Here is a 22,405-nt window from a genome sequence, read left to right as displayed (position 1 = left end):
GTGTGTTCGGAGGATTCAAACGATTTGTCAATGCTTGCACAAGGGCGCATATGAGGAAAACACTCGGACAGTGTGTGAAATAGTATTACAATAAAGGAAAAGTGCCCATAGTTACCAAATTACCATTAATAGTGTTCAAATATAGGCATCATTGTTACACTTACCGCTGTTTTTTCAGGTTGGAGCTGGAATTATTGTATGCTGAGATGTCAGTTCGTTTTGGTGAACACAGCATGCATTAAATTATGAAACTGTTCTTTTTGACATCTTGGACTGAAAACAGGCTGAACTTGAGGCCACGTACGGGTGATCTGCCGTAGCTCACACATCTCCCTCTGCTTCGGCCATCATCTTCTGACTAAACGCGCGCTTATTTTATGCGGGTGACACGTATCCACCTCTCGCGAAGCAGCCTCTCCAACGTTTCGCGAGACTTGCGAACAAGTCATAAATATTTTAAAATATATAATTAATTATCACCATTGACAGTAGCGGAGGAACGCCACCGAATGTAACAAAGTAAAAGTACAGTTTTTTCACAAGAAATGTACTTGAGTAAAAGTAAGTACCCATTTTTAAATATAGGCTCTAAAAGTACAAGTTACCCAAAAAATTTACTCAAGTAAATGTAACGAAGTAAATGTAATTCGTTACTACCCACCTCTGCATGCAATACAGAATCAGTTCAAACACCGTGGGAGCAAATGCTTTATTATATTTAATTTGCCTAGTTTATCTAAATTATGAAACATCCCTTCAGAGCTCTCTAAAGCTGCCTCCTGAGCGCACAGTTAGAGCAGAAAAACACAATGAAAACATTGTCCAATCCATCCACAAAAAACGTGGTTTAAAAATCAAGGAAGGACATTTCGATAGGCTACACGAAAAACATGACATTTCATTCACCTGTCGGAAGTAACAGCTGCATCCACACCTTTCTCGTAACTTTGAAAACATATAAAATAGTTCCGTTTTACACCTTGCTGTCAGCGTTGAGCTCGTTAAAGGTAGTACGTAGGCTACTATAGTTCAAAACAGTAGCAAGATGCACCATTTACCTCTCCAAAAGGAAAACAGCAACCATAGCGTCAGTCTTCAGACCCTTTGAATCCCCCAGTTGTCTCCAGCGTGGAAAAGCAACACCGATGTTAACTCTGGTTTGAGCTCTTGCATGTTCTAGGCGTTTTTTTGTCATAGGCTAGCAACTTCTAATACTGTTTTTCTTTTCTTACTTTGTTTTCCTTTGGCAAGTGTGTTTGGTTGAGATAGAGGAACTGCAGAATGTGGTTGCTGTTTACCTGCCATTGTCGTTCAGTGATTATAAACGTGTTTTGCTACTTCTTTCTTGGACCGCGCTGATGACGTGTGATGTGACAGACTGCGCGAGCAGGATGCGCGGTAGACAGGCAGGTAGGCCACCCAGGCCACCCCAGGATGTCTATATTGGCCACCTATCATTGCCTACGGACCGCATGCAATGACTGGTTAAACATTTGGTCCTGAGACTTTTTCTTTACAGAGATAAAGAAAAAAAGAAAAAAGGACCAAAACAACATAAAAGTTAGATATATTAATGTGCACTGTTTTGATGAACACCACTTACATTAATGCACGATGAAGAATAACTGCCCAATGTGTGTAAACCTCCAACACATCTTTATCATTCCATCACAATTCACAAATAAATCTCTCAATCAAGTGACTGTGTCTATATTATACACACATTTTAAACAACATTAAAATATTATTTTCAAATAAACTTTTATATTTATTATTTTACATTATTACCTTACTGCCCCTGGTTCAGTAAGGTTGTAATAAAGTTCTTGTAGTAAAGTTGCAGTGGCTGGGACAGAATTTAAGTATCACCTCAAGATGCAATCTAATCCTGTTTACAGGGAATAAGCCTGCTCCTGAGCTGGTTTAAGCTAACGGACCTGTTGCTATGACATCAAGTCCAGGATGAGCTTCGAAGAACCAAACAATCTGAGATCAAGCCAAATCGTCAACAATCAAATCCAGCTAACTGAGTTAGCAACGTACGAAGAACGGGCCCCTGGGACTTGGAGTTTTTTGAGTCCCTACATAATATTAAGATGATTAATGAAGAATTCAACTCATGTGAATCCCCAATTAGTTTACAAGAAGTTACTGAGGCCATTCATTATTTGAAAAATAATAAATCCCCTGTAACAGATGGCTTAACTGCTGAATTTTATAAAGCATTTAGCAAGAGTTTAGCTCCTTTTTTAGCTCCTTTTTGAGAGCATAGAAAGAGCCTCGCTCCCTCCGACTTTGTGTCAAGGACTTGTAACTTTAATTTCAAATCCAAATAAAGACCCCTTATTAATTGATAGTCGGCGGCCAATTACATTGTTAAATAACGATTATAAAATAATTGCTCTGATTTTATTTTAAAAATATAAAAATGTGTTTTGAATAACTTAATTGATGAATGCCAAGCTGGCTTTCTGCAAAAAAGACTTATTTTTAATAACATACGACTAGTTTTAGACATTCTAGATTATTCTAGATTATAGACTTTTTCCCCAATGATAATTTTATTCTCTTCTTAGATTATTATAAAGCCTTTGATTCCCTGGAGCATGCATTTGACTCTTAGTAAGGTGGGATTAGGTGACTTCTGCTGTAGATCAATGCTATATACCAATTGCAATAGCTCTATCAAACTCTGCAGTGGGACCTCTCCTAGATTTTCTCTGAATCTGGGAGTCAGGCAAGGATGCCCAATCTCTCTGTATCTGTTTCTAATAGCCACAGAACTGCTAAATTTGTTCATCAGAGAAAGCTCTTAAAAAGGAATAACTGTTAATGATACTGAAGTGATAATAAGTCAATTAGCGGATTATAGGCAATTATACTGTTTTATTTTTAAAAGACGCCTCTCAGGTTGCTGTAGCATTAGAGACTCTTGAGCCCTTTTCTAAAGCCAGGCCTTCAACTTAACATCAACAAATGTGAACTGCTTCCAGTTGGTAATTGCCTAGAATCTTTAATTTGTAATATCCCTGTAAAAGAGAGTGTTACATTAAAATAATAAAAGATGATAAAATTAGATGCTCCTCCAATTTTCTTCCAATCATTGAGAAGACACGTAAGGTGCTTAATCATTGGTTACAATGAGATGTATCCCTCAAAGGCAGAACTCTGCTCACTAAAGCGGAAGGCATCTCTCGATTATCATATGCTGCTCAATCAATGTCTGTTGACAAATATATTTGTAAATTAATTGACAGCATGTTGATACAATTTTGTGGAAAAACAAAATCCACTATATAAAAAAATCTGTGATTCTGAATTCATATAATAAAGGTGGTCTGAATTTTATCAGTTTTGGCTCTCTAAACGGTAACTTTAAAATTAATTGGCTAAGTCATTATCTACAAAATCCTTCATCTATTTGGAATATAATTCCTCGTTTTGTTTTCTCAAAGTTGGGTGGGTTAGAATTTCTATTCATTTGAAAAAAAATCCAATTAAACTTTCTAAATTCTACCAGCAAGTACTTGCTACCTGAAGACTTATTTATAAACACAAATTTCCCCCTCAGTTTTCTCATCTGGAATAATGCCAACATTTTATATAGAAATAAAACGTTATTTTTCGCAATTGGTTTAGTAACGGGTTGTTTTTATTGAATCAGTTATTTAATACTGATGGAACTTTACGTTTGAAGACTTTGTCTCAAGATATAATATACCTGTTACTTTAAAAGAATACCAAAGCCGTATACCTTCAGGTGTACATATGCCCTGCGTCCCAATTCGCATACTATCCATCATAGTATACGAAAATAGAATTAGTATGTCCCAAATCGTAGTATGTTGAAAAGAGTATTCCAAAGATTCCCGGATGGTTTACTATTTCCGGTCCGAATTCACAGTATGGATCGAGTAGTGACAACAGGCACTCTAACGGCTGATATTGCCCACAACCCATTGCGAGTTGGACGAGGATTCGATTAGAACTACAAACGCGGATAAAAAGCGTTAAAAAACTACAAACATGACGGATGTGCGAGTTCGATGGTTAAGTAGAGAAGTTTAGATAAAGGGGTTTGAGTGACCCTATCAATATTTAACCTGACAAAAATATATTTATTCAGTGTTGTCCACATTATATTTCACCTGCAGCAGCATTGTGAACTTTTGTAATGACATTTTTGGCCATTAACTTTTAAATGCATCATTATATTCAAACTGCAAACACATGAGGAGAGTCTCTGCATTAAAGACCCACAAATGGCAGATCAACGAGCGGCTACATTTTTCTCCGATACGGTAGGAGATTAATCTGAATGTGGAGGATTTGAACTGTGACGAATCTGACGATGATTGACAGGGCAGATAAACGGTGACGGGATGCACGTAACTAAGCGACAGAGTCCATTAAAGATGGCGAAGTAGTATGTCCCGAAGCTTGCATACTTTTCTGCTACACACTCAAAAGTATATACTTTTTCTTCACAAAAAGAGTACATACTTTTAGGACGTAGTATAAGTAGGCGAATTGGGACGCAGCAATGCTGTTCAAAAGCGGTGTGTGTACAATCAACACTCTCTGTCTGTCCTGCTAGACCTGAACATACAAAAAAAAAAAAAAAAAGGAAATCTGACTAATTAAAATCGGTTCCTTCGAACAGTTCAACACAAAGCCATATTTCTGCACATATTGCTGTTTATTGCATTCAAGTTTTATTAATAAGAATATTTATTATCATCAGTTTGATGCAGTAATTCATTTGATTCATTCAGTTCTTGGTTGTTGATTTGCAGTTCGCTGAGTACGCGGATCGATTGAGTATGATTCGTGATTGATTTGTTCAGACCATAGACCGGTTCAGACCGGTTCAAGTGATTCATTTAAAAGATCCGAGTTAAGAGCTGTTGACAAAACGGACGTCACTACAAGGAGATTTTTATTTTTTATTTTTATTAAAGGTCAGCATTTTACAGTTATCTACAATAATATTTATTTGCAGTTTAAATGATAAGTGGTAATATTAAAATATCATATGCTTCAATTATTTACTTTGAAGGGCAAAACATTAACGTTAGCAACAAGACAGCAATAACCGAGAGAGACCAATAAAATAAACATTGGCGACTTTAACGTTACCCGTTATTAAATTTGATTGATCAGGTTGCATGTTTAACGCTACATTTCGTTACACATAATTAATTCACAGAATACACGTTACCCCAAATCGATCGACACCAACGTTCGGCTGTGGAAGTTAATTTTAGCAGGTCGCTAAACATTGGTAAGTAGAACGACATTATATTCTAACGTTAACTCTCATTACTGTTATGACTCGTGGAAAACTATTAACTAATGGCTGCCATGTTGTTGATTTTAGGAAAATCTCATGGATCAGTCCGGGATTCAGCCTGAAAAAAGTAAGTTGCAGCTTTTCTCCTGTTTTTCGAAGTCGTCATTGCCTGTTTTGTTAATTATACGAGCTGATGTTTGAGCTTTTCTTATCGTTATTTATCCAGTGGAACTCGTGGTTGTCACTCATGTTGTGGATACCATCACGTTTTGGGCTCAGGTAAGCCTATGTTTACATGTATTTGTCATAATCAAATGGATTGCTAAGCTAGTGGGTCATACATTTTAATTACTACAATAACGTTATATCTAACAGAATTGCTGTTTTTTGTTGCCTAATATGCTCATCCATTGCCTGGGTTTTTGTTTCATCAGAATGTAACAGACAAAATAAATGAGAAGATAAATGTTATGCTGACAGAAAAATGCCCAATTGCCCCTATATTGATGGGAAGGCCAAGTTCACACAAGGCAAGTAAAATATAAGGACAAATATGAATAGTCTACGAATAGTCTACAAGTTTAGATCTAACTCGACTCCATTTCCCTGATATAGGTCTATGGGGCACGGTATTCAGAGGACAAGTGCTGGTACAGGTGTACAGTGCAACAGCAAACCGAAGACAAGGTTTGTAAAAAAGCTTATTTAGAAACTCACAGGTGTGGGTGAGGGGCTTTAAATGATAGTTTACCCAAAAATTTAAATTCCAACACCGTAAGACTTTCCTTTGTCTTCAGAACACAGATGAAAATATTTTTGATGAAATGTGATCTTTTGTCCCTCCATTGGCAGCTTCACAACTACTAATCATAAAAATCATAAACTAATCCATAATAATTGAGAGGTTTGGTCCAAAATTTTAAAGAGACAGGATTGCTTTATATGATGAGCAGATTGATTTTAGGCTTTTATTCACAAATAAACATTCATCTAGTCACACATCAGTTCTGGTAAACAGAAGCTCAAGCATGTTCCTTTGGCGTGCGGTACCAATGAGGTTCATTTTCATGTTACACCGCCCGTTTGAGCTTCCGTGAGGACCAATGATGTTCATTCTCGTGTGTTACGCAGCATGTTTGAGCTTCCGCAAGAACCTTTAAAGTTCATTCTCATGTGTTATGGAGCACATTTAAACATCCAAAAGAACCAGTGAGATTCATTCTCATGTGTTACACATCAAGTTTAAGCTTCAGCAAGAAACATTGAAGTTCATTCTCGTGTTACGCACCACATTTGACCTTTCTCAAGAACCACTGAGATTCATTCTTATGTGTTACGCAGTGCGTTTGAGCTTCAGCAAGAACCAATGAGGTTCATTCTCATGTGGGACACAGCACGTTTGAGCTTCCATAAGAACCAATGAGGTTCATTCTCATGTTACCCATCAAATTTGAGCTTCCATAAGAACCAATGAGGTTCATTCTCATGTGTTACACATCAAGTTTGAGCTTCCGCAAGAACCATTGAAGTTCATTCTCATGTGTTATGCACACGTTTGAGCTTTCTCAAGAGGTTTGTTCTTGTGCGTCAAGCAGGTTTTGTTGAGCTTCTGTTTATGTTCACTGATTAGAGTTTATATGTGAATAAAAACCTATATTAAATCTGTTAATCATATAAAGCAATCATGTCTCTTTAGAAAACTTAGAACTAAACCACTCGGTTCATAATGATTTGTATTAAGATCTCTTTATGAACTTTTTGAAGCGTAAAAGTTTCAGTTGCATAGCTGTCAAAGGAGGGACAAAAAGCTCTCAGATTTTATCAAAAAGATCTGTATTTGTGTTACAAAGATGTTAGAAACTCTTGCGTTTTTGGAATGACATTACCATTGATTCTGCAGAGAAATCTCCACTAGTCAGAGAATAGAAACAAGTAAAGTGTACTATATTTTTGTTGTTGTACTATATTGCATTTTTTGCAAGAAACATAAAATATATTGTTTTTTATATTGTATTTTTAATTAGTGTCATTTGCCTTGCTTCATGGGACTGTAGACAAATAAGCCATTTGTCATGTACCTTTGTTTTTGTTGGATTTTCAAATACATTTTTGCTTCAAAGTTTCAAAGAATTTAAAGTTATTCACCTCATTAGCTGGTTGGTTTGGCTCATGGCTTATAACTCCTAAATTAATACCTTTAAAAAAAATCCCTGTGGTAAAAAAGAATGGAAAAAATGCTTCTGGAAGGCACTCTATAGAAGTGGATCAGAATTATTTATGTTTTATTGGATGATATGACATGATATGATATGAGTGTCATTAGACATAGAAATACCCTATTCAGATGTCACCTGTGATTAATTTATTCTGTGACCAAAATTAAATGGTGCTATTTTTTTATATAGTGGGAAAAGTTTATTTGACAACTTAAAAACAAAAGTACAAAGCTGTTTTTTCTCATACTTTTAACACTGATGTTCTCATGAATATCATAAAGGTTTTACTCTTTTCTGCTCAGTTCTATATTTTGTACATTGACTATGGAAATATGGAGATTGTGAGTCGGTCTGATTTAGTCGAACTCCCAGAAGAACTGCAGACAACAGGACTGGCAAAAAAGTACAAGTTCTGGGGCTTTCATGTGTCAAGTGAGCAGGATTCCCCAATTTTTGCACAGGTATCTGACAGCTGTTTTACATAATGGGCAGTTCACTTATAAATATGAGTTTAAGTGCATGTAATATTTGTTTATCATGTAATGTTTCTCTCTGACTCTGATAAACTGTTGAAACTGTTGTTATCCATTAGGGGAAGTCCTTCCTTCACAATATAATTCATGGAAAAAAGTTGCGTGTCCATAAAAAGTCAGTTTGCTTTGACGGAACCATCCTGGTTGAAGCCTTCCAGGGGAATCTTGACATTGGTGAGGAGCTGTTGAAGTTTAAGTTTGCCAAAGTCAGTCTCCCAAGCAACAGGGAGAACCACCTTCCCACAGTAAACCTGCAGGAGCGCACGGGACTATGGCCCACCAGGAACCCAGGGGAGTTGGACACACTCGGCTCTTCATTGGGATGCATGCCCAAATTGCGGCCAATATTCTCAGACCAGAAACCTCAAGTTGTTAAGTAAGATTTGAGACTCGCAGACAATATTGCAAGAGTTGCGATACACTTTTTCTTCCCTATTGTGACGTATATCCAAGTAAAAAAGAGATTTTCAAACAAGAATAAATGTGGGACGAGACTTTGTTCTGTCCATGGGGTATTGATTGGATTGTTGAATGGTTGTTGTTTGCTATTGTTGCTGTCGCTGCAAGAGGGAGGGAGAGTTATTTTGATTAAAGATTAGGGCACATGTATAAAAATAATAATAATTATGTGCACGTTCATAATAATAAAAAACACAAAACTATTTAATAAAAAATAAGATTAGTCTATTTTGATTTCATGGTGACTTTAAGGATAACATTACTATTCACTTTAATCATGGCAGTAGGATGTAGCACCCGTGTGAGTTTCATAAAAATACAGTATCTAGAATGTTCTGAGTTATGAATCCATGTTTTTCTATATGTTTTAGGGAGCAGAAAACTATCATTGCTCTCCAGCCTGTGGAGAAAATGAATGTTGGTCAGGAACCTCTTAGTGAGATCAATGTCTCGAAGGCAAGTGGAGATGGACAGCAGTTGTGCTCTCAGGATACTAAGCAGATGCCAAGTGAAACCGAGTCTGAGCTACAGGTGACACCTTCTCATTCTCTCAAATGTTTTATCAACAAATGTCATTTTTTAATCATTTTCACTGTCCCTATTGGAATTGCTCTGTCTATTGTTATTCTTTTCTGAAATGAATTTGAGGGCCTTAACATGCTCGAAAACTCATGAGACTTTGCACACACGTCACAAGTGGTGAAAATGTACGTGGCGTGGCAAAATGGCTTGATAACACCACCTACAAAATTTAGATTAAGCGCCGTTCACGCTACGCTTCACCTACAAGTATGAAATTTGGTACACACATGTAACAGCCCAATACCTACAAAAAGTCACTGGGAGCAAAATATGAAAACCAACAGTGAGATATTTTCAATTTTCTCTGCAAAATCTTTAGCCTGACGTCGTCATACTCAGTTCTAGTCAGAATATGAGTCTGAAACTGCTCCATTGGGCTGTAATTGTGGGCCGTTGTTCAACCGAACCAGGAAAGACCTCAATTGGATAGAACTACAACCAATCAGAGCAACGGAGCGACGCATTACGCTAGTTGTCAAATGTCAACAGAGCTCAACTGCACTGTGCTGCCAAGTCTGCGGTTTTACAGAGGATTGTTTTCCATGTCCCTGGGTTGAAGCGACCTTAATTATGTGATATATAGAACCAGGAATGCAACATTTTTAGCAGTTAACCTTGCCAAAATAACACACATTTTGCCTGCCTCTCTCATTTCTGTCAATAGGGGGGAGGGTGAGATGTGAGGGAGGATGTTTCAGCCGGGACTTTTTGCTGCGCAGAGTCGCGAAGTACTCTCAGATTTGCTATTCCGCCATACATTATAGTTCTCCTTTTTAATCCACTTAGAAAAGCGACACCTTTTATTTTATGTCATCATACTTGATCGTTCAACTATTCGTGTAACTGTATTTAAAATAGAGAAAACGTGGAGGTGTTTGGTCGCTTCTAACGTGATCTCTTTTTGGTTCCATAGTGAATGAACTGAGCTTAGTGGGCTAAGCTAAATGCTATCAGATCGTCACCGCGCGTCAGAGAGATTAAGTGCACACACTCAGACGAGAGAGGCATGTATCAACTCACTTTAGTTAAGGGAATAACAGTTTTATATAAAAAGGCGGTGAAGTATCCCTTTAAGAGGCACATAAATACACCCTTGACGTTTATGCCCCCATAACTGCCGTTTTAGCTGAGGGGGGGCTCTGGGCATTAACTGTAACAGCTCCGTGTTGCAAGCACCAATCTGTTTTTTTTTCTTTTTCTATAGACTGTGCTCACAAAGATATAACGATCAAGATAAACGTAAACTTAAACGTAAACGTAAATTCGACGGAGTTGTCCTTTAATCCTTACAGTTTAAAACAAGGTTTAAAGGGTTTAAAACCATATAAGCAAAATGAGCAGCCAAAGGGGACTAATTTCGGTTTATGCACTCAATGTCTGAAATGCACGCACATAAAGCCGCTGCTCATAGAACGCATGAGTACTGAACTTAAGGCCGGGGACACACTGCAAGCGTGTCGTGAGCGTCTCGGGTGCGTGGCGTGTCCGTTTTTATTTCGGCTCCCATGTTAACCGGTTAGCGCTTGCATACTGCCTGCGTCAGCCGCGCGGCTCATGCGCAGTCCGAGCCGCGCGGAAAGCGCGTGCATGCTTCAAATAGAAGAGACGCCTATTTTTCACGCGACACGCAAGCGTGTTAGAAGCGTTTCTAGGCAAAACAGCATAGGAAAAGATGTTTATATGCCATTTTGACACGAATACATATTAATAAATGACATTTTCATGTTTGAAAGTCTTTAGGTTAACATAAATGCAGATATAGGGCTACTTGTAATAATAAAAAACAACATAATTATCGATTTTGAAATATTAAACCTGTCAATACAGAACGAAATATTCTGTAGCCTATTTTGCCGTCAATACCATATATATGTATGGTCAATACTAGGCTACTGCCGACGTTGTCTTTGCTGTATCAATAGGCAATATATTTATATTTAACATGAAGTATAGGGCTTCCCAGCAGCAGCAGCGCCGCGTCAGACACGCTTCTGGTGTGCAAAGACAGAGAAAACCCTGCGCAGCCGCCCCGCGGCTGACACGCAGCAGAAACGCCACGCTTGCAGTGTGTCTCCGGCCTTAATGACTAGAGTTCTTTTTAGTACCTTACTAATATAGAGCTAAATGAGTCTCAATAAAGATAAATACACACACTACATTCACATATGCACACACTACATTCATAAAGGCACACACAGGATTCATAAATGCACACACAGGATTCACAAATGCACACACAGGATACACAAATGCACACACAGGATACACAAATGCACACACAGGATACACAAATGCACACACAGGATACACAAATGCACACACAGGATACACAAATGCACAAAAATTCAGAAATGCATACAAAATTCAGAAATACACACAAAATTCAGAAATGCAAAGAAAATTCACGAATGCGCTCAAGATTCATGAATGTATTTATGATGAACACACAAATATATCTTGATTTACAAACTGCTTGCGGTCTGTGAACTTCACTGCATTTCCCTTTTTAAACAGGGAATGATCAGCAACCAATCAGATATTGCCCTTGTTTTAGCCAATTTAGCATGTGGGGGATTGTTAACTTATAAGCCAGTCACATGAACGCGTTCACACATTGCAATATAATAATAATAATAATAATACATTTTATTCATAACGCATTTTTCATTCCGAAGAATCTCAAAGTGCAACAAAGGGAAAAAATAACAAAAATGAATGACAAGTAAAAAATATAGTAATACAATACAAGCGCTAGAGGCTCTGTTGGTATATTCCCAATTCGGCAGTGTCCTGATGACGTCGTCGAGGCATGACAGCTGAAAACCAGATGATGGGGATCGCTGCAGCACCATGCAGGAGGCAAACAAAATTTTCCGGGCACTTCTGTGGACACGCCGGGGTCGGCGCAGAAGTCCAAGGCGCCCCAAGGCCGCAGTGCAAGACGGCCACTATTGTAAGATGGCTAGCGCGATGGAGGAATTCTTCTGGCAGATGCCTGTATTTGTGGAAATTTTTATGTTTGAATTGTTGCAGTTGCTTCTGGTTTAAGGGACATTTCATGTTGCTCGCTGCGGCTGTTCTGGGTGTCGGCTGCTCACTGGTGGTCCCCTCTGGCTTGCATGGGGGCTGAAGTTTGCACCGGGCTAGCGTCATCAGCGTCCGGCGTGGTGTTGGGATGTTCTACTTCTCGGCTGCTGACTGTCGGCTGGGCTGCTGTTCCATCTTGCATTGCGGCCGTGGAACGGTTTGGACTTCTGCGCCGACCCCGGCGTGCCCACAGAAGTGCCCGGAAAACTTTGTTTTCCTCCTGCATGCTGCTGTGGCGATCCCTCCATCTGGTCTTCAGCTGTCATGCCTCGACGACGTCACCAGGACACTGCCGAATTGGGAATATGGGAATATCATAGGGGAATATGTAGCAACAGAGCCTCTAGCGCTGGGAGAAATGTAATAACGTTTCATGGAGTGGATCACAGTGTTCTGTGGAGCTTACAGAGTTTCCACCGTCAGCTGTTTTCTGTTCAGAAAAGCTTTTAACTGTTATGTGTTGGTTGATTGTTTGTATTATTCTATATTTTTACTTATTCATTTTTGGTATTTTTTCCCTTTGTTGCACTTGGAGATTCTTCGGAATGAAAAGTGCGTTATGAATAAAATCTATTATTATTGTTATTATATCGCGATGTGTGAACGCGTTCATGTGATTGACTTATAAGTTAACAATCCCCCACGTGCGATGTGTTCCTGTGATTGGCTAAAACGAGGGCGATTTTCTGATTGGTTGCTGGTCATTCCCTGTTTAAAAAGGGCATTTGTGTGTCGAGCCAAGTCAGGGGAGTCTCAAAATTCACACACAAATGCAGTGAAGTTCACAGACCGCAAGCAGTTTTCAAATCAAGATATAATTGTGTGTGCATCAGAAATACATTTCTGAATCTTGAGCGCATTTGTACATTTTCTTTGCATTTCTGAATTTTGTGTGTATTTATGCATTTTGTGTGCATTTCTGAATTTTGTATGCATTTGTGAATCTTCTGTGCTTTTAAAATTGTGTGTGTGCATTTGTGAATTTTTTGTTCATTTGTGTATCCTGTGTGTGCATTTGTGTATCCTGTGTGTGCTTTTATGAATCCTGTGTGTGCATATGTGAATGTAGTGTGTGTATTTATCTTTATTGAGACTCTTTTAGCTCCATATACTTACTGGGCTTGAAAAGTCAAATACAAACACTTATAAGCCAGTCTTTGTTAGTATCCCTTATAAACGTCCTATGTGAACGTAAATGGTCGGGAAAGAAAGCACATGTTTTTTGTCCTATTTTTTTGTAATTATTCACTGTTTACTTGTCTTTAGTGAGTTTGAGGTTTTTATTTTTTATTTTATTGTTTTACTTTTGTTAGTTAGGCTAATATTATTTTTTGTTGATTTTGAAATTGGTGATGAGATTTATGAAATTTCAATTGCATTTTTATATCATCACTTTATTTAAAGCAAAATAACTATATTGTGATATATTGTTTTCATAAAGTGTTTTTGGTCATATCACCCACCCCTAGAAACAAGTTGGAAATTGTATAGAATGTACCAAGGGGAATAAGGAGACATTTTAATTAGACATTTTAAGTTCATACTTTTATTTAATAAGGGCACATACATTGATCAAAGGTTACAGTAAAGATAATTATAATGGTACAAAATTTTCTATTTCATATACATGCTGTACTTTTGAACTTTATATTCATTAGAGAATCCTGAAAAAAATGATCACAGTTTTGAGCACAAAATTAGCATTTTAGATTGATTTCTGTAGAATCATGCAACACTGAATACTTAATTTATTAATATAAAAAAACTGTTAGTTTTAAATAATACAAATATTTCACAATATTACTGTTTTTTATTATAAATTACATTTGAAGATGGTTATTTTAAATTGTAACAATATTACTGTTTCTACTTATGAACTTTCTACTGTTTCTGCATATATTTTTCATCAAATAAATGCAGCTTTGGTGAGTATAAGAGACTTATGTGAGAATAATCTGATAATCTGTGGCTCTGTGCTGTTCTGTGTACCCAGAGGATGAGAAAGGTGATAAATGAGAAGGACTTAGAGATCAAGAAGCTAAAAGAGGAAGGAAGTGCCATCCAGCTGAATGCATCTCTCCTGGGGCAGCAGATAGAGGAGGCCAAATTAGAGCTCCAGGTGCACATTTGTTGAGGGGTGTTGATTGTTCAGTGTGTTTTAGGTCATGATGGTGTATAAAGGTTTGTTCATACTTTGCAGATAGTGAAGGAGAATTATGGGAAGACAAAGGAGACTGAAGATAAACATCCTACAACAGTTGCAAGCAGAATTTCCCAGTTGGCTAAGAAAGTGGATTCTCTGAGGAAACTAAGGCAAAAGGATTTTTCTTCTTACCAAATTCAAAAATGTGATACTTACAGTTGAGTTTTCATGTATATCTTTTTCTTTAAAGGGGCCCTAGAATGAATTGAAACAATATGTTAAATTGTTCTCATATATCTACATAGAGGGTATGTGGCTTATTTAAGGGCAAAAATTGTCCAGATACAGTTTTACAGGTCTATTTAAAACCCTAGAAGTTGTCATTAGGATGTAATGCTCTGTTTTTACCTTATTTGGAAGGGTCATGAATATTAATGTTGAGCTCTGCTCTGATTGGCTTATTTCAGCCGCTCACAGCAGTTCAGTTGTTCAGCAAAGTGGCTCGTGAGTCCTGACCGTCCTGACAGAACACAGACAGACTGAATGACACTTTAAGCGAAACATCTCAAATGGAGATTGATAAAATGCAGCTTACTTGTTTATTGGTGTTTTCAGATCATCCACACTGCACACGAGGGTGAGAGCTCGGTTGCCATATTGCACGTTTAGGTAAAACACTGGATAGTATACAGCTCAGGAGGTGGTGTACGCACGTTTTGAGTTGCTGCAAAAATGCGCAGAAAAACAATTCCTAACACCACAAAACGCACTGACAAAGATATGTTATATTATGACCCACTGTAAAAAAACAACAACAAAATAATTATAAATTGCAGTGTTTATTTTTGTGCAACATGGACTTCAATGTTTAATTTGTGTTACATTACCTATGTACCTAGGTAATGTAACACAAATTAAATCAATGTTTAATTTGTGTTACATTACCTACCTACCCCCCCCCCCCCCCCCCCGACAAAACCAAACCCAGTGCTTTTTGTTCAAGTTTTTCTTTTTTAAACTACATTTTAGACTCGTCTTTTTTCGTCAACGATATTGCATGTTTATAAAATGTTAGTCACAATGTAGGCTTTGCAGTGACTGTGATGTACTCTGAAATACAAGCATGCAAAACATCATACTTTATTCTTAAAAATCTAAATATATATTTTGTACAAAATGAATGGAAGCCTTGTCAAAAGAATATCCTTTTAACTTGTGTGAGGGAGAAGGTGACGTTAGCTAGAAGGATCGAGTGAGTGATCTGTAAGTAACTAAACTAACTTAGTATGACATACTTCTTTTTTTTTTCATTGGATGTATAATTTTCTAAAATTATACATCCAATAAAGGCAATAAAATGGGCAAAATGTAATAGAATTAAAGGTCACGTGTTTATAGACTTGGAGGTGGGCTCCAAGCTACTCAGCAAATACCTAGAAGCAACACAAAATAAACACAGCAATAAAATTCACACAGAACACCATCCTACCAAATAGAGAGATGGGCAGTTTTCTTCTTTACTTTTTTTTTTTTAGATGTTATCATTGGTTTTAATGTATAAGTGTTGTTGATTCAGAGATGCACTTGCCATTTTTATGGGTTTGAACCTCAGGGAGAGTAATCCATGCTCCACTGATGAAGATCACCTGTTGGAGTCCATTACCATCATCATGAACTATAGGATCTCAATGCCATTGAGCTCAGAGAGCCTGGAGCTTGCGTGGAAAGCTTATGATGAAACCTTGGAGAATCTAAGAGGCTGTCAGACCGTGAGTAAAATATACATTCTTCTGATCAAAGAATGAAAGAAATGAGTTTGCACATAAAAGAATGTTATCTCCGTGGCTCAAAAAAGAGTTTTTATTAAAAATATCTGTGTATTGGTGAACTATTGTTGTTAGGAATCACATTCCTTGTTGTCCCTCTGTCAGATGGCAGAAATGGAGTCACTGGTGAAAAGCAGGAATGAAGCCCGTGATGCTCTCTTAGCTGCTATAGATGACTTTCTGCAAGAGGTGGACAAGCTGTCAATCAATGAGCGCTTGGACAAGCTAAAGGTATGCAGTGAAGAAATTCCCCCCTTTTTATTATTTATATACTATTATGGTATTTATTTTAATATTTAAATTTTTCATTTTAAAGTGCCCCTAATATGCAATATCAAAGGTTCTTAATTTTGTTTTGATGGTTTCCTACAATTAATTTACATGCATATAAGGTCAAGAAACACTTTAATAACCTCTTTTCTCAATGTCTGAAATGGTTCGATCAGGGATTCAGTCTCTCTAAACTCCTTCTTGCCTCGAGCCTACTCTGCTCTGATTGGTCATTTGGCCCAGTCTATTGTGAGTGGTCTACTGCTTACTACACGTGTCAGAAAAAAAACTCCAATTATCTTTTTGATAATTGAGACCTTTCAGGCCTCATCTACAACTACAGTGTTTGAGGATGGGGCAAAGTAAACGTTGATCATGGGCAGCCAAAGAAGACCATATGCTGGCATTATACAAATTAATTACAAAGCAACGTAGCTTTGTAACAGGAAGTGATACTGGAATTACTGAAGACTCATTTCAGCAGTTAAAAATAGATGTTGTGATCTTTAAAACTTTGCAGACCTTTCACTTTCACAAAAAGCTATATTGCACACTACATAAAATATATATATATCCAAAAAAGCATAATGGGACACTTTCATTTAAAGTGTTAATTCACCCAAAAATGAAATTTATGTCATTAATGACTCACCCTAATGTCATTCCACACCTGTAAAACCTCTGCTCATCTTCGGAACACAGTTTAAGATATTTTATATTTAGTACGAGAGCTTTTCTGTTCCTTCATGAAAGTGTATGCACACTATACTGTTCAAGTCCAGAAAAACAATATCAAAGGAATAAAAACATAATCAAAGTAGTCCATCTGTGACATCAGTTAGTTAATTAGAATCTCTTGAAGCATAGAAAATACATTTTGGTCCAAAAATAACAAAAACTACGACTTTATTCAGCATTGTCTTCTCTTCCGGGATTGTTTTCAAACCTCAAATAAAGATTCAAACGGTCATGAATCAGTTGATTGATTAATGATTCGGATCGCGTGTCAAACTGCCAAACTGCTGAAACCACGTGACATTGGTGACCTGAATCATGAAGCAATCCGCTGATAACTGTTTGAATCTTTATTTGAGGATTGAAAACAAACCAGGAAGAGTAGACAATGCTCTCGGCTAAATATAAAATATCTTAAACTGTGTTCTGAAGATGAACGGAGGTTTTACGGGTGTGGAACGACATTAGGGTGAGTCATTAATGACATCAATTTCATGTTTGGGTGAACTAACCTTTTAATGTTGTGTGAGTAATTTTGAGACATTTTTACTCATTGAGAGATATATTTGTGAACAGAGGTGCCAAAAGTACTCGAATACATTACTCAAGTGGAAGTATAGATGCTAGGGTTTAAAAATACTTCTGTAGAAGTTGAAGTATCAACTCAAGCTTTTTACTTAAGTAAAAGTGTAAAAGTACTGGTTTTCAAAACTACTTAAAGTATAAAAGTAAAAGTAATGTAAGGAAAAAAATGCCATTAAAGACAAAAGCTTAGGCCACACCACAGGGGCCTATAGTGCACTACCCCACCTCCTCAAAAAACATTTTACTAAAGGCCATAATGACTATAATGTTATATTAAAATGTTAATGTTGAAAAATTTGGGAGGAAAAATTCTGTTTCAGCCACATATATACCCATTGAAAATTAATGCATTTTAGTACAATGGACATTTACCATGGCTGTCATGATGAGCGCGTCTGCTGCTGATCGCTGATTGACTGAAAGTGCGTGCTCGTCCGCTGGAACCCGCCCAATCTGGCAACACCGTGTGTGATTTGTGCTTTGAGTCATGTGCAGGCGCGTTGGATATGGATCGCGTAGTAACCAATAGGGTGTTGGAATGGTAACTTATGTTTACACTTCTCATCCAACCACAATCAAATTCACACTATCCGGATGACGCGATTTATCTGCATAATTTTATTTTTTTTAAACAAGATTAAAAATGAAAGAGGAGTAACGAGGCTATTTTTAAAAAGTAAGGAGTAGAAAGTACAGATAATTGCGAGAAAATGTAAGGAGTAGAAGTAAAAAGTAGGCAGAAAAATAATTACTCCAGTAAAGTATAGATACCCAAAATTTCTACTTAAGTAAGGTAACGAAGTATTTGTACTTCGTTACTTGACACCTCTGTTTGTGAAGTAATCATTTTCTCATAATTTCATTGGAGCCTTATACACATTACAGACAGTATAAAACATGTACTATTTGAACGGTAAAAACTGTTAGACAGGTGGCTTGATACAGTGCAGGAGATGCAGATAACTTGCTGTCTAATATGCTGTGCCATTCAAAATATGTTATTGACCCTAAAGAAGCTTTGTTCGCTTTTAAATGAATTGCTTATTAAAATGGGCTGCTGAAAAAATCTGTAAAATACTAGAAATCATGGAAAAATCCCCCAAAATTGTATTAAATTGTATATTATAAAAATAATCTATTACAATTGAGTAGTTTTCTCTTGTAAAGTTTCCTGATTAAATTATTATATATAAGCCAATCGCTGCATTGCTGATCATGGTTTCGCAAATCGATATATCTGCACTTTCTGATGAACACAAGAACACGCAGTAATATCACAACTTAATCTAGATATTTTAATCAAATCTGCAAATTCGTTTGAAGAACCAAATTAACAAGAGACCAGTTATCATGATTTGATGATCCCATATGGTGTCTGTCAAATCATCTCAGATGTATTAAGTGAGGGATGAAGAATTGACCTTGTGTTTAAAATATGTATCTTTTAAACTGCACATAGTATGTAAAGATTGACCTTACAGCTTTTCATTAATGAATTTTAAACCGTGTCATCTGCATCTACAGGAAGTTGCATCATCATTGACTGCCATATTTAGCTCTGTTATGCTGGCAGAGGAGACCGAAGAGTACTCTTTTGAGAAGTTCTGTGAGTGGAAGGGGCAAAAACAACATAAAATCAAAAACACACGAAAAGCTACAGATGAGGCTCTCCTTGCTCTTAGCGGCTGGGCAGCCAGGCTTAGCAAGGTATGTTTGTTCATGTAAACCTCATTAAATTCATGTCTCCTTTTACTGGTAGGTAATTATTTGGCAATTTGACTTTTAATTGGGAAGGGTAGGCATGAGGTGCGCCCCAATTTGTGTACTTATGCACTATTCTAAGCCGTTTTGTAGTATAAATAGTGCAAGTTCACACTGAAAATTGATGATGACCTTAAAGGGTTAGTTCACCAAAATGAAAATTCTGTCATTAATTACTTACCATCATATCGTAAGACCTCCGTTCATCTTCAGAACACAAATTAAGATATTTTTGTTGAAATCCAATGGCTCAGAAATGCCTCTCAAGCCACATAAAAGGTACTAAAGACATAGTTAAAAAGTCCATCTAACTACAGTGATTCTACAACAGTTTTATGAAGTGAAGAGAATAGTTTTTGTGCATAAGTGTATTGGTGTATAGTGCATCATTTGGGACACAACTATGGTTTGTAGCATCAAGGTAGTTTTTCAAAACCACAAGATGAAGCCTTTGTTTGTTTTCAGTTTTTGATGTTCAGATGTTCAGAGAAAACATCAGTGCACGAAGAAGATATTGCAGGAAGTGTGGATGAGATCCTGATGAATGCTGACAATGCCCTGTGTGAAGAACTCAGTACTGAATTGACTGTAATAGTTTCTGTCCTGATCTACACATTCACCTATCAATTTCAGATAAACAAAATAATGAAATGCAATGGAAAATTTGTTTTCATAGGAACAAGACAATCAAGAAAGGAAAATAGTGTTCAATGCCTTTCGTAAAGCCATGAGAGACATCCAGAGAGAACAAAGTCTGTTAGAGGAGATCAGGCAAAAGTATGAACTCAGCATGAAGGTAAAATATTCTCTGAGTGTCTGCTGTTAATTTGAAAAGGCTGATCATTTGGAGGGCCGCTCTCTACTTCAGATTTTTTATGTATAAATAATATAAGTAACATTGTTTACATGTTTTAAAAGACAAAGTACTTCAAAGATGACACCCAGACTCTTAACCCGAGAAGATGGGGAGTTAATAGAATTTATTAATAGAAAGTGGAAAGATGTTGGATTTCGCCAAATTGGATATAGTGCCAACAAGAAGAACCCCTGTTTAATAAGTATTTAGCTTGAGAAAATTGTACGAAAAACAGGATTTGATCTCTTATAGACAGTCACAGAGGGAAGAATTTGGCTTGGAGGACAAATATCTGGGTGTCGTCTATGTAGCAATGAAAACTAATGCCATGTTTTCTAAAAATATAACCAAGAAGGTGGTAGGTAAATGATAAATAAAAGAGGGTCCGAGACAGAGCCTTGAGGAACACAAGTGGGAACAGACAAAGAGTATGATCTGAAATGTTTAAGCTGGGCACTTTGATAGAATCTAAGGCCCTGTTAACACCGCAAATCTTAATGCTCAATTCTGATTTTTTGCTCAGATCTGATTTTTTGTTTGGCTGTTCACATTACCTTTTAAAATGTGGCCTATATCTGATTCCAGTGTGAACTGTTTGAGGTTTTAAACTAACCGGGAGGTTATAGAGGAAGTAAGTATTTTCGCTTTTATTTAAAAATATTTGTGTAATGGAAGCCATAACATTAATGAGCAGGTGCTGAAGAGGTGAAGAATGAAAAGAAAGAGAGCAAAATTGGTTATTTTGGTGTTTTGTCACCTTCCTTTAGCACTGAAGCCACGTTTTTCTGTGTCCCCGTTCTTCCATTTCGTGTGCTATTTTTTTTCAAAAACGGAGCGGTTACGGTTGGATCCTTCTAGTTTAGCTTGAATTGAAGTATCTCCCCATATACTAAATAGGTCTAAGACCCTCACTCTCCCTCCACTGACTTGCTCCATCGCTGTTCTCCATATCTAGTCAAGTTTTTTAAATTATTGTCTGTGTCTGTTGTGTCTAGTGCTAAATCACCGGCATATAATTGTGACAAATGTCGTTACAGATTGACGTAAAAGTCACATCAAATCCGCCTTGGTTGTTCACACTACGGCCACATTGGGAAAAATTAGATCTAGGTCAGATTCAGGACCACATATTTACAGGTCCTTCTCAAAAAATTAGCATATTGTGATAAAGTTCATTCTTTTCCATAATGTAAAGATAAAAATTTAACTTTCATATATTTTAGATTCATTGTACACCAACTGAAATATTTCAGGTCTTTTATTGTTTTAATACTGATGATTTTGGCATACAGCTCATGAAAACCCAAAATTCCTATCTCAAAAAATTTGCATATCATGAAAAGGTTCTCTAAACAAGCTATTAACCTAATCATCTGAATCAACTAATTAACTCTAAACACCTGCAAAAGATTCCTGAGGCTTTTAAAAACTCCCAGCCTGGTTCATTACTCAAAACCGCAATCATGGGTAAGACTGCCGACCTGACTGCTGTCCAGAAGGCCATCATTGACACCCTCAAGCGAGGGTAAGACACAGAAAGAAATTTCTGAATGAATAGGCTGTTCCCAGAGTGCTGTATCAAGGCACCTCAGTGGGAAGTCTGTGGGAAGGAAAAAGTGTGGCAAAAAAACGTTGCACTACGAGAAGAGGTGACCTGAGGATGATTGTGGAGAAGGACCCATTCCAGACCTTGGGGGACCTGCGGAAGCAGTGGACTGAGTCTGGAGTAGAAACATCCAGAGCCACCGTGCACAGGCGTGTGCAGGAAATGGGCTACAGGTGCCGCACTCCCCAGGTCAAGCCACTTTTGGGCTACAAAGAAGCAGCACTGGACTGTTGCTCAGTGGTCCAAAGTACTTTTTTCGGATAAAAGCAAATTTTGCATGTCATTCGGAAATCAAGGTGCCAGAGTCTGGAGGAAGACTGGGGAGAAGGAAATGCCAAAATGCCTGAAGTCCAGTGTCAAGTACCCACAGTCAGTGATGGTCTGGGGTGCCATGTCAGCTGCTGGTGTTGGTCCACTGTGTTTTATCAAGGCAGGGTCAATGCAGCTAGCTAT

At 37.4% G+C, this 22,405-nt stretch overlaps 1 protein-coding gene across 1 annotated transcript in view; it reads left to right on the top strand.

Annotated features, from left to right (window-relative positions):
* The first annotated feature begins 4,881 nt into the window (after nucleotides 1-4,881).
* The window catches only part of LOC137083817 (serine/threonine-protein kinase 31-like), a 46,543-nt gene continuing 29,019 nt past the window's right edge, over nucleotides 4,882-22,405 (top strand). Inside the window, exons 1-16 of the mRNA XM_067449767.1 lie at nucleotides 4,882-4,961; nucleotides 5,210-5,284; nucleotides 5,381-5,420; nucleotides 5,520-5,572; nucleotides 5,728-5,823; nucleotides 5,909-5,980; nucleotides 7,812-7,970; nucleotides 8,102-8,418; nucleotides 8,873-9,032; nucleotides 14,164-14,289; nucleotides 14,371-14,483; nucleotides 15,926-16,082; nucleotides 16,245-16,370; nucleotides 19,254-19,436; nucleotides 19,956-20,078; nucleotides 20,167-20,286. Of these exons, the coding sequence (XP_067305868.1) occupies nucleotides 5,390-5,420; nucleotides 5,520-5,572; nucleotides 5,728-5,823; nucleotides 5,909-5,980; nucleotides 7,812-7,970; nucleotides 8,102-8,418; nucleotides 8,873-9,032; nucleotides 14,164-14,289; nucleotides 14,371-14,483; nucleotides 15,926-16,082; nucleotides 16,245-16,370; nucleotides 19,254-19,436; nucleotides 19,956-20,078; nucleotides 20,167-20,286 (1,836 nt within the window). The 5' untranslated portion in view covers nucleotides 4,882-4,961; nucleotides 5,210-5,284; nucleotides 5,381-5,389. The remainder of the gene's footprint in view (nucleotides 4,962-5,209; nucleotides 5,285-5,380; nucleotides 5,421-5,519; nucleotides 5,573-5,727; nucleotides 5,824-5,908; nucleotides 5,981-7,811; nucleotides 7,971-8,101; nucleotides 8,419-8,872; nucleotides 9,033-14,163; nucleotides 14,290-14,370; nucleotides 14,484-15,925; nucleotides 16,083-16,244; nucleotides 16,371-19,253; nucleotides 19,437-19,955; nucleotides 20,079-20,166; nucleotides 20,287-22,405) is intronic.

The sequence above is a fragment of the Pseudorasbora parva genome, chromosome 7, assembly GCF_024679245.1.
Source record: "Pseudorasbora parva isolate DD20220531a chromosome 7, ASM2467924v1, whole genome shotgun sequence".
In the NCBI taxonomy this organism is placed as follows: domain Eukaryota; kingdom Metazoa; phylum Chordata; class Actinopteri; order Cypriniformes; family Gobionidae; genus Pseudorasbora; species Pseudorasbora parva.
This window is presented reverse-complemented; position numbering and strand designations above follow the sequence as displayed.